This window comes from Cupressus sempervirens, chromosome 3, assembly GCF_028749045.1.
Source record: "Cupressus sempervirens isolate cs-2001-9-10 chromosome 3, ASM2874904v1, whole genome shotgun sequence".
Taxonomy (NCBI): Eukaryota; Viridiplantae; Streptophyta; class Pinopsida; order Cupressales; family Cupressaceae; genus Cupressus; species Cupressus sempervirens.
This window is the reverse complement of record NC_143120.1, coordinates 1,009,550,278-1,009,563,346: the sequence shown is the minus strand read 5'-3', so window position 1 is coordinate 1,009,563,346 and position 13,069 is coordinate 1,009,550,278. Positions and strand designations below refer to the sequence as shown.

At 34.3% G+C, this 13,069-nt stretch overlaps 1 protein-coding gene across 7 annotated transcripts in view; it reads left to right on the top strand.

Moving 5' to 3' along the window:
* The window catches only part of LOC149570154 (Alkaline-phosphatase-like family protein), a 214,286-nt gene extending 201,733 nt beyond the window's left edge, over window positions 1–12,553 (top strand). For 6 of the 7 annotated variants that reach the window (XM_089822808.1, XM_089822812.1, XM_089822807.1 and 3 more), the window contains 3 exons: window positions 11,041–11,133; window positions 11,265–11,554; window positions 11,965–12,553. In XM_089822808.1, coding sequence (XP_089678934.1) covers window positions 11,041–11,133; window positions 11,265–11,554; window positions 11,965–12,103 — 522 coding nt within the window. In that variant the 3' untranslated portion in view covers window positions 12,104–12,553. The remainder of the gene's footprint in view (window positions 1–11,040; window positions 11,134–11,264; window positions 11,555–11,964) is intronic. The other variant, XR_016362892.1, reaches the window with a different exon arrangement.
* The last annotated feature ends 516 nt before the right edge of the window (window positions 12,554–13,069 follow it).

Here is a 13,069-nt window from a genome sequence, read left to right as displayed (position 1 = left end):
GTAAAGATGTGGCAGTCAACATTTTTACCCAGGCATCTACCCTTAACCCCTTTTATCCTTGAATGATTGGCAGACCCATCTGTTGGTTGCGTACACGAAAAACACTTTTGCATGTTAGTTGATAGATGGTTATATACAAGATGATATATAGAAAGTGATTAATGAGATCATTTACTATGGCTATAAGTGCAACAACCACTTTTCCTGGGTTTTAGCTAACAACTAACATATCAAAGAAATACAATTATTACTTCATATTCATACGAAGACAGTTATATCAGTTATGTTCATGTGAATGAGATTAACGGTCACAATCACTTAAACGGAAATCTCATAACTAACAATTGAAGATACCATCAATGAATTTACTAAAGAATTTAAAATCTACATACCGTAGAATTCAAAACTGAAAAAAACCCGTCTAGGGATGCTTCTGCAAAACCTAGGTTAGTCCATAAAATACCTCTTAAGGAACAAATAGCTATACTACTTTATCGTAATGAAAAATACCAATATATCATCTAGGGCATCAAATACCATTGTATCCTTTAGGGCGTAAATACCACTGTATCGTTTAGGGCATCAAATACTACTGTATCATTTAGGGCATCAAATACCATTGTATCATTTAGGGCGTCAATACCACTATATCATTCTTATCCTTTCTATTGCTAACTATGGCAATGACATTTAGTTAGAAGGTGTGCTCATATTCATTATTCAAATAAATAAAGACAGAACTGACAAACCATCAGATAAACCTATCTCTTGCATATATATTTCATGTTCATTTGGAAGATCAATCAATCTAACTGGTTATCAATTATACTGACGAGAAAGGTTGCTTTCAATAAAGGAAAATAACTGAAATGAGATATAAATCAATCCATCTTATCTTCTTACCTGAATAAACATCGTAAAAGTAAATTACCAGTTACCAATAAATGTTTGAATGCTTAACTTGTATTTTTCTGATGCACGTTCTGACATTCTTGTGTAGAGGGGAAACATTGTCAGGGTCTTAATCTTCCAACCACAGACCTTAAACTTATCCCCATGCTTTCACCAACTAGAAAGGCCCTCCCTATCCGGAATAGACATAAAACACCTTGTCAGCCATTGAGCATCTTGGTACTTAATCACACCACTTGGCTTGAGAATCAGAGAATGAATTGAACATGCATGAGTTATTAAATGATTCTTTTAAAAATAATAAATTTGTTGAATCAATTCTGATTCTGTTTTACTTGTTCTTGCATAACTTTTTCTCACCTCTTCACCCTCTTTCTTGGCCATCCGGCTGGGTGACTCCTAGGTGTCAAATCTTAGAGTAATCCAATTCTCTTGCTAAACCACAGCTGGTGTAAAGAATAATATATTTTAAGAACTGTCATAATACAATTTTTATGACCTAAGAACTTCTCTTTAAATACTTCAAGGAAATAGTTTGATTTTGGAATCTGACTGTAATAGAGACATCAGTGTATATCATATACAATTGATATCAATTTAACATGGAAAGAATGGGCTCATCGAATGTTTATTCGATATTGCAATTCAATATTAATGTATGGAATTCATGGACACATTTCTTACTACTGTAAATTTGAATGCGAACATATGTATAACAAATTATGATTGGAAAAGCTGACCACATAACTTGGTCAGGAACACATGGGGTTTGGCTTGACTCTATGCAGCCGACTCTTCTTGACGTGAGCAATCCAAAGTGCAAAGCTCAAAGTGACAATGAATACGACTTGTCCTCAATCATTTGCAACAAATAAAAATAAGAGAAACATAGGAGAGTAGAGGTATAAAATGCAGAATATAGGTTTTTGGTTCTCTTGACTTGTATATATAAAAGGAAGCATTCAAAATAATAAAGGCTTCCAAGAAGCCTTGACTCTATGATTAGTTATAAGAAAAGAAGAAGAATCATCTTCTTCAATCACCGATAAAAAAATGCCAAGTGTACATTCTCGCCTCTTACAAGGAAAGAATAAATACGAAAGGGAACTTGAAGGTCATGTAATCAAAAGGATAATTTTTTTATATATATATATATATATATATATATATTTGCACACATATTATTATGATGGCATCATATTTAATATTTATCCAAGGTTGTACCTACTATGGTATGCATATCTAAATAGGAAGATTATTTTATGTCCATATCTTCTCATGGTGTTCACATATTTAGATATACGTATTTTAATAGATATAATCTTGTATAAATTAATACTATGGTATCACCTTATTTTTATATCTATGTGCACATACATAAATATGTATTATATTGAAATGATGAGAATGTCAATCATAAATCATTAAAGGTATGTACTTTGATTAAGTAAAAATGTTTAAATATTTTAAAGATTATCTAATAGCTCATGCATGTCCAATGATTGTATCTTGTTATACAAGTTGCTAGGTCCTTAACCATGGTGATTCAAAATTCATGCCCATTTGCCCAGTGATGGCGATGCCCCTGTGCCCAATTCTTTTCTGACAATGCTTCCACCTCTTTGGTGTGCTCCCTATAGGGAAATTCTCTACAGTTAAATCATATTACCATAACAAGTTATTATTCATAAATGATCGTAACCGCTAACCGCCTTTTCAGTTCCCATGAATTCATGATAAATAACATCTGCAATAGCTTTAAACTATCATCATAATGGTTAACTAGCATGTCATCTTCATATGAAATTATAACGATTAACCATCTTACCATTTCACATGATCATAACAAATTTCAATTGTCAACTGACTTCACGTAAAACCTCAACTAATATATGAACATTTTAAATTGGGTCAAAATTGGGATGTAACATACCATTCCTTTTGTGTTTCATCGTCCTCGATGAACTTGAAATTGTAACAAACATTATAAAGGAGCATTTAAAATTGGGCCAAAATTGGGATGTAACGTACCATTCCCATTTGTGTTTCATCATCCTCGATGATCTCTGCAATTTTAGATGCTAATTTTATTTTAAAAAAAAATTCCAAATACAAGATCATGATATCATTTCTTTTCAAATTTGAGTCAAAATCTAAGTCATGACTAAAAATCAAGGTCTATTATTCCTTTACTTCAATGCTTCCGAAAAGATGCTTGCATGATAACATAAAATTAAACTTTACTTTACCATACTTGTGATCACCTCAACATCACTTGAGTTGATTATGTTATAGGATATTCTATTTCATATTCCTGTTATACTCATGTAGACACTCACAATATCGATAAGTAGGAGATAATTTCCACAGCAAGTCAAATTGTGATATTGCTATCTGAATTTAACTGTGTGATTTTGAGTCAAACTCATTGACCCATGTTTCATGAGTAGTGATTCAACATGAATCCATGTCTCATAGAATAAATGGAACACTTAGCACTCATTGGATCTAGGTGATGCTCACAGGGGTGAAGCACCAGGACTTCCTGGGAGGTCACCCATCCCAGTACTACTCCAGCCTGAGCGCGCTTAACTACAGAGTTTCCTCCATGATCAAACGCAAAGCCTTCAACCCCATTTCCAGGAAGTTCCGGTGCTTCACCCCTGTGAGCATCACCTAGATCCAATGAGTGCTAAGTGATCCATTTATTCTCATGAGAGATGGATTCATGTTGAATAACTACTCATGAAACATGGGTCAGTGAGTTTGACTCAAAATCACACAGTTAAGTCTTGATAGCAATATCACAACTCACAATATCTTTTGTTCAATTCTCATAATTAATATCTCATATAAGAGAATTTTCCAATGTTCAATTCTATTATATAAGTTCAATATCGCATTTGTATTAAAAAAAAGTATAAACATGAGATATTATGAAAGATCATCATACATCCAATCAAAATCATAGAAGTTAAGTTTAACATGGTACCACACTATATGTATACCAATCTCTTAGCACTTGGACTACATGCCCACACGCAATTCCTGAGATGGCGTGCAACTTGATGTTGGTTGTTTTGTCTACCATTTTCCGATTGTGGATTAGACTCCGAGTCCACAAAACTCCTACATTTCCATACAACTCTACCTTTCATGTTGATTTTTCTTAGCTCAACCCATCCTTGGGTCATGGATTGATCATAAGCGTTTGAAATAAATCTTCATAGTTTCTTATAGAGTAGCTCATCTGAGCATGCTCATCATTTGCCTGTAAATATTTGGAAGTTTATCTTTTTCATTTGTGTGACCTAGGCTTTCATGCCCATCTTGTCAGTGTAATGTTTCATAGAAAAACTTAAGCCAAACAAAAGTTATATCTATAAATAAGCATTGATAGTTTCATTTATGCAAGCGTGTTTACTTCATACTGGAGTACAAAATGGGCTTCTTGTCATTTAATCAACATCAAAAAGGATTATCATTGTTAAATTAAAACAATTCTCAAAATCATGGTTCACAATTTTATTTTTCCTTTAGTTTGAGTCCAAAATAGATAACAAAATATTACTACCATTTCTCATGAATAGGAATATAATTGCATAAAGTATAATGCTGAAACATGCAATTGAAAAGAAATATCTAGCCATCATCAGGGTTTAGATAACACTATATTAGGGTTATAGTATCTGGTTTGTATTGTGCAAGCCTTGACATTTGGACTTAGTTTAATCTTCTCATTCTCTACTGAGAATGGCCCTCTCTCCTAGGATAAGGCACATGTACCATTCTGGTCCTGCCATCCGAGCATACTAGTATTTAGAATGCCCGTTTAGTAATAGGCGGGCATCCCTGATTAACTGGCACCATCGACATCTTGTGATCAAATTAGGCAAGTATGCCTCTAAACGATCTTGGCCAAGGATTTAGATGGGCAAATGAACAACTCGATCACCACCGCTTGACTTGCCAATCATGTCATTTTCCTTACTTTTGATTAATTTTTATGATTTTGCAATTTATCTATCCATCCTCTTATATGGACCACACCATCATCTCAGCACTTCCCAGCTATTCTGGATGATTCCTCGGTGTGATTTTTCCAACTTGATAGTAAAATATTTAGTTACATAAAATAAATCTTTTTCAACATTACATCACCAGTTTCTCTAAAACAGTGTTGGGCCCAAGGTTTGAGCATTGAGCCCAATGCTCTGATACCATATTTAATAACTACTATTCTTGGGTCTTAACTAACAACTAACATATCAAAGAAATACAGTTATCACTTCATATTCATAGGAAGACAGTTATATCAGTTATGTTCATGTGAATGACATTAACGGTTACAATCACTTAAACAAAAATCTCATAACTAACAATTAAAGATACCATCAATGAATTTACCAAGGAATTTCAACTCTACATAACGTAGAATTCAAAACCGGGAAAAAACCGTTTAAGAATGCTTCTGTGAAACTGAGGTTAGTCGATAAAATACCTCTTAAGGAACAAATAGCTATACTACTTTATCGTAATGAAAAATACCAATATATCATCTAGGGCATCAAATACCATTGTATCCTTTAGGGCGTCAATACCACTGTATCATTTAGGGCATCAAAAACCACTGTATCATTTAGGGCATCAAATACCACCATATCATTTAGGGCATTAATACCACTATCATTCTTTTCCTTTCTATGGCTATGGCAATAACATTCAGTTAGAAGGTGCACTCATATTCATTATTCAAATAAATGAAGACAGAAATAACAAACCATCAGATAAACCTATCTCTTGCATATAGTTATATTTCATGTTCATTTGGAAGATCAATCGATCTAACTAGTTACCAATTATCCAATAGCTCATGCGTGTTCAATAATTGTATCCTGTTATACAAGTTGCTAGGTCCTTAACCATGGTGATTCAAGATTCATACCCATTTGCTCAGTAATGGTGATGCCCCTATGCCCAATACTTTTCTAAAAATGCTTCCACCCTTTTGATGTGCTCTCACAAGGAAATTCTCTATAGTTAAATCATATTACGGTAACAAGTTATTTTCATAAATGATCATAATAGCTAACCGCCTTTTCAATTCCTATGAATTCATGATAAAATTACCAACTCTCCGCAATAGTTTTAAAATATCATCATAACGGTTAACTAGCATGTCATCTTCACATGAAATTATAAGGACTAACCATCTTATCATTTCACATGGTTATAAAAAATTTCAATTGTCAACTGACTTCATGTGAGACCTCAACAGCTATATGAACATTTTAAATTGGGTAAAAAATTGGGTTGTAACATTAATTTCTGCTTGGTGCCTGATTTGAAACTGAAGAAGTTGATCACAAAAGGTTTCCTAGAATTGGGTTTGCAATTCATTGAGGGCAAGCAACTTTTGGGACAAAAGGACTGTAATATCCTCATCATTAAATAAATACAATAACTATTTTTATGTATTTGGGGTCCTAATTGATTTATGTATATCTCGGGTCCATCTTTAAATTTTCTATAGGCATGGGTGTTTGCCATGTCATGTGTCAGCAATTTGTTTCTCTCTGGAGTTTTTCCTCCGACGAGCTATATATGTCCATTGTAGGCATAGATGTTTGTCGTGTTGTATCTTGACACCTTGTTTCTCTTGGGAGTTTTTCCTCCGACAAGATATATGTCCATCGGATTGGATTTTTTTGGGTATGTGACTTGGATTATGTTTATTGTATTGTGAATTCCCATTGGAGTATTGATATGTTTACCATTTTGGAAGTGAAAGACCTCTATTTGGCTAATGCAATTTTGGTAGGATTTTGGCCTACCCTATTTTGCTTGTAATTCGCTTGGATCTGGCAAATCCCAACGCCATCTTTATCTAAAAATATATTTCCATGTTTCAGTGACAATTGCATACATCTTTAGATGTAATGGCCCTCCTCAAATCTGCTCTCAAAAAATGCTGATGAAAGCTCAAGGAATTTCATCAAACAATTCACATGCAAAGGACGTATGACTGATATAGTTTTTCAGCTCGCTTTAAATGACTTTTTAAAAAAAAATTTGCATCAATGAGATTCTTATGCTAGAAGACTCGAAATGGACTACACAATGGCCTAACATGAGTGTGCTATTAATTTTGACAATATTCAGTGCATATATATGATCTAAGCATGAGAAATAAACACCTACAACCAATTGGCATTTTTACAAACAGTTGGTATGCAAACTAACTAGCTGATAAATAATGATATTGTATTGCTTAAATGACACCAGCAACTAATATCTTATTAATTTGCAATGAAATTTCTAATACAATGCTTATGAAATATGGCCAAGACTTTTGGCATTTACATGGATTTCAAAATGATAATGCTGGTGTAATGCACACTTACAATTGAAACTTATAACACCCTAAAAAGCAATATTAACAAAGGAACCTGGTTGTAGATGGCTGTAATAATTTTCTTCAATGCTGCCCCTTTTGCTTTGCTTTTCCGATTTGCTTTTTCAACTGTTTTTTCGGATCCGCTTTTTGAACTGCTTTTACGGATTGCTTTTTCCGCCTACTTTTTCGGTTCCACTTTTCCGGGCTGCTTTTTCGTATCTGCTTTTTTAGACTGCTACCATGTTGAATCTCAAGACCATATCTTTCAATTGCATCAAGATTTCCAGCTTGAAGGGATTTCGTCTTTCAAACTATTGAGACATAATCTCTAGAAATTTTTTCAATTTCTTTGATATTTCCAAGCATGAATAAATGAGAGCCATCCTCTTTCTTTTAATCCCTTCCTCACTTGCTCCACGCTTCCGTCTTGCCAATGTGGGATAATACATGAGTTTTAATATTACTTCTTTTTTTTCCTTTTACAAAGTCCATGTATGTACTCAAAAGGGGGACTCTTGATTTTTTATAAAGTGACTTTATGAAACATTATAATATTTAATTTAAATAGTCACTTTACCGTTGTAACTTCGAACATTAAAATAATATATCAAATAAACTCGAAATCCCACATATAATAGCTCATCAGAAAGAGCCCAACAAAACACATCTCATCTTGTCACTGAAAATTGAAGGCATTGCATCCCCCTATTGGCTTACTAAAAATAGTAAGTCTTTTCGAAAACCCAACAAACGAACTCTGTTTGGCCTATAATTAAATTTGACTAGGCCAAATAACCTTAGGATCCCTTTTGAAGTCCTGGTTAGCCCTCGGGACCATACAAGAATGGGCTAACGACAACATACCTCCAAACTGGCTAAGTGGGGGACATTACATTAGATTTGGGCACACCTATCTCTGTTTGATGTTTGCTTCATATCTGGTTTAGCATCACCAAGTTGAAGATCTTGTTGTCATGGGTGACTCCATCCCTCCAACTGTACAGCCTGCTAGCCGTACGGCTTGCAAACCATCACCGTATAGCCTACCCCAGCTACTCCTTGTTGGCATCCGTATGCCCCTCTCCTATCTGTACGCCACACCTTCCTCCCTCATCGTACGCCTCTTTTTCCCACCGTACTCCATCATCCATTTCCCTCCCAGTGTGCCCTGCCTGCACCATGTGACTCTCAGCACCGTATGCCATCCTCCATTTCCCCTCCCACCGTACACATCCTGCCTGCACTGTATGGCTCCCAAAACCTACTCACCATTTACTTGTTGAATGTTGCATGCATACAAAGTGTAAGAATTTGGTATAGCTTTGATACCATGTAAGAATTTGCCTAAGGCAAGAATGAAATGCCAAGATCTAGAAGCTCAAGAGATAGCACAAGAGAGACTAATGATGATCAAATGAGAATCTCAATAATGATCAAAATGATAATGAATATTTGATGATTGGATACTAGATAATTGGATGATTACATCATGGAAGTGCCTGTATATAAAGGCAACTAGAATGACTAGGAGTCAACAAAAAGATAAACATCACAACTAAGCACATGTCCACCAAGAGTGGATTATCCTCCATTGAGCACAGGAGTTTGTGCGATGATGAGAGGATAAGTTTACATAGGTGTATCTCAGAAAGAAATGTTGTAGACACCATGTGCTCAAATAAGTTGCTAACTCTTGTGTCGTCAACAAGATAACTCATATGTCTATGCATATTCTTAAGTAAACTTAAGTAAAGTGTAGTAATAATTAATTATTTACACTAACACAAAGACCCAATCTCTACACAAGGTCAAACATCCAGCTGACCATACGACGTCCATTCATAGCACCGTAGGGATATCTCAGTCACTGTTCGGACTAGTACAGAAAAGTGTGTAAAAATGCTATAAGGCTATCAGTCGTCCGTTGCCAAGACTGCATTTAGTTGGGAACATTACAGTTAGTAATCAAACTAGCTGGTTTACAGAAATAGAAAGTAGCTAACTAATCTTGTAAGCAAGTTAAATGACCATTATAAGCTAATTATTACTATATTACTTTAATAGATGGCTTTTTCTTCATTTTAAATTTGAAGTATGAAACATCAAGAAAAAATTGTAAAATACAGTTTGGGTAAAAATCTTCTTAACTACACATTTGTTTCAATATTGAATTGGTCAAAACAACAGTTCATATCTGCTATGAGAAGCGTACTAAAAATGTTTGTAGTGACAAGAGGATAACAAAAACCTAGTGGAAACTATTACTATGACAAGCAGGGGAGGTGGCAATTGGACAAAAAACTGATACGTAAGGACATAGGCAACTTCTGTCTACTGCATATCTGAAAATTGATTTTTCAGGCTGTTACCGTTTCTTTTCTCTTCAATCCTGAAGCTGTTTCTAGGAAAGCTACGGGGCTATGCTTTGGTAGAGGCAAATCCCATATTGACAGTGCAAAAAGGAGAAATAGATTGATCATATATGCTCTCTTAGGAGCACTAATGTTTCTACTAAGAAACACATAAAGAATATTTGATCACAGCTATAGGGGAAGAGAATGAAGAAGGCAAAGGCCTTTTCCTGTAGTTGGAATAAAAAAATATATGACTCTCGTAGTTTGTATTGCTGATTAGGCTATAATATAATTAAAACACAAATGCAATCCATGTCCAGTGTGAATGGTTACCTCCATTGTGCTGGAGGAACTACTCTGGAGCTGAAACTGAGCCATGCAAAACATGCTGGCAGGAGAAATGATCCACTGAGGAGATGGCTGCTTTTACTCTATGGAAAATCGACCAAGTGAAAGTATTCAAGCATGCAAAAGGGTGAAATTAGGTGCCATAAGTAATTTTTTCAACCAAAACAAAATGTGAATCGTATCTTTACATGACAAATTCTTGAGCAAGGCATCTGCCAGCAAGTTTACTAGATTGCATTCTCTTATGGTTACTCTCGAGTCTGCAAGTCAATCCCAGACTTTTTATACTATACTATCTTTTGCTTTCTTGTTCATAAAGTTGCTATTTTCCTGCAGTTTATTATTTGTCACCATGTTATTGAACTCCTGAAACTCTAATTAACACACATGTTTTCTACAAGAACAAAATAATTAACATGTCTGTTTGTTTTATTCTTTTGAAATTAAAAAGAACATGTTCATTCACATGCAAAACTGATTACATTGGTTCATGCATTGAATTTCCTTCTTGATTGAACTTGTACAGTTACAACACATAGGTCATCAATTTTAGACTCCTTCATGAAATACATAATTCTATCTTTCAAATAATTCCAATTGATTTATGATATGTCTTAGGTAATGCATTCAGTACTGTCCTATGTAAGAAGATGCCTGTTTGTCCTTACATATATACCACCTGCAACATATTGTGTTTCTTAGGTTTCTATATGAAATAAATAATTCTACCTTCCAAATAATCCCAATTAAAATCTGAAGTATCTTTAGGTATTAGAGTCTGTGGTATTCTATGTAAGAAATCACTACCTTGTTCCAAGGGTTTTTATAGTCTCGAGCATGTTGAGTTTGATGCAGTGGCACTAAAAATGAGGGTGCATTGTAATTATCCACTGTTTTTGTGCATAAGCCTTCTTAAGTATTATTAGTTTGTTATAGGCTTAGATAACATGGGTTTGAATGAATTCTCTCGACATATTTTAAAATATTTTTTCCAATAATAATAATTGTATTTGCATGCTTTTTCCAAAGGTCATCACTATGTACTGGTTAGGAATGGCAGGTCACTTTGGACTTGGAAACAGTAATACGCTTGCCACAGTTGATGTGGCAGGCGCATACATTGTAAGTGTACTTGATACCATATTGTACTGTCATTTTCCAATAGGGTATCATTTGATCCTTTTTTGGTATATAGTTTGTTTGCATATTAATATTCGATTTAATCAGCTTTACTTGACGATTCTGCTTGACAGGGACTAACTACACATTCAACAGTTCTATCAGGCATTTTATTATTCATTATTACATATGGATCACCGGTGCTATTTCTCTTTGGCACAATGGTGTGTTCATCCTTTGAGGATGGAAGAAAATCTGTGAATATTACTAAAGAAGAAAGATATTCAGGATATTTCTTTCTGAAGATAATCGCCCTTCCATGTGTTTTACCATTGGTTTTGAATTCCACTGTGTTGGTTGGATTCACTGGTGTGTTGGTGCTTATGAGGAATCACCTATTTGTTTGGAGTGTATTTTCACCAAAGTAAGTAACAAGTGCCATATCCATGCAAGCATAAAGCCATTCATTTGCACTGACAAGTCTGTATTTTGAGAGAGATGAATATCAGAGAAAAAGAACAAATAAGCATTCCTGTAACAAATGCTTTGTAGAATTGCATATACAATATGAATAGTTTACATAAGTAGACAGAATTAGTGCTCAGCCAAACCATAAAATGGAATATTTCTTCTTGATATTGTAATGCATACAGATAAGGTATGTTGCCGGCATGCATAATCAGTGCTTATTAACTTTCTATCGTTTGTAAAATTTTCATCATATTAATTTATCTGCAGTGTAGTTTGCAGTTTTTAGCCCATGCCATATGAATAGTTAATGTCGTGTTTTTGTATACATAGTTCTCTAATCTCCCCTTTTTAATGATTTTACAGATATCTGTATGTGTGCGCAACAACATTTTGTATATACATCGGTACGTTCCTTATTGCTTTCACTGGACTTTATTCAAGTTTTGTGATATACACGAGGTCAAAATATCTTCAGATTGAAGTTACTTCTCAGAAGCTATAACTCTACAGAATGCACCAAAGAATGAGCTCTGTTGGTTGAATAGTTTTTGCACAAAAGTTTTGTGGTACTTGTAATAGTTGGATATTTGCAATATCACAGTATCCAAAAACAACCATCTGTTTATGTTCAGTGTATTATAGAGAAATTTTATTTACCAATGCTAGAGGTATTATTTATTATCTTGCATGGGAAATGTCCTGAGCTTTATTATTTCCCCGTCTTAGTTCATCTTGAAGATGTGTTTATGAAATGGCAATCATTACAGAAGCTTCAGATTTCAATTACAATTTATAACCTTTTAGTTTTGCAGAGTCAACTAAATCTGATCATCTGTCATGGCCCGTTGTAGACGTAGCTTTTCTCTTACAATTTGGGACATGATGATAGTCTTTTGTGTCAACGTTTTGTAAAGTTACAGAAAATGAGCTCATTGAAGAAGGTTTCATCAAATGATGATCTTGGCTGTTATAGAGAAAGTAGAATGATAATGCTCAATTCTTTTTACCGCTTTAATTGTAGATTTCTCATGTTTCTGTGAAATGCACGAACCTCTTGGCTTATGATGAAATTATTGATAGATGCTGTAGTTAATGATTGCTGTTTCAGCATTTAGTGAATGTTAGTATAAAAACTGGCAACGATAACAGTAAAATGTTTCTTAAACATTGTTTGAAGTAGCAGCTCCCTTTGCTCAATTTTCTATTGCTATGTACGTTTTGTCTTGTAAATCGTGCACATTTCTTTCTGAGTTTGAAAATTTAGAAAGCTTGAATAAAAAACATAAGCATTTTAAATGAATTTAATATCTAATTAGTTTTAGCTTGGTATATAAAGTCACGAGAAGTTTTTACGTGGTGTAAAATCATGAGTTCTTTATAAATGGATCAACATTTGAACTGTTGAAAGGCTAATCGGAGGGAGATGTTTTGTGGCTTTTGCTTATCAATTCTGGAACACGGAAATGAA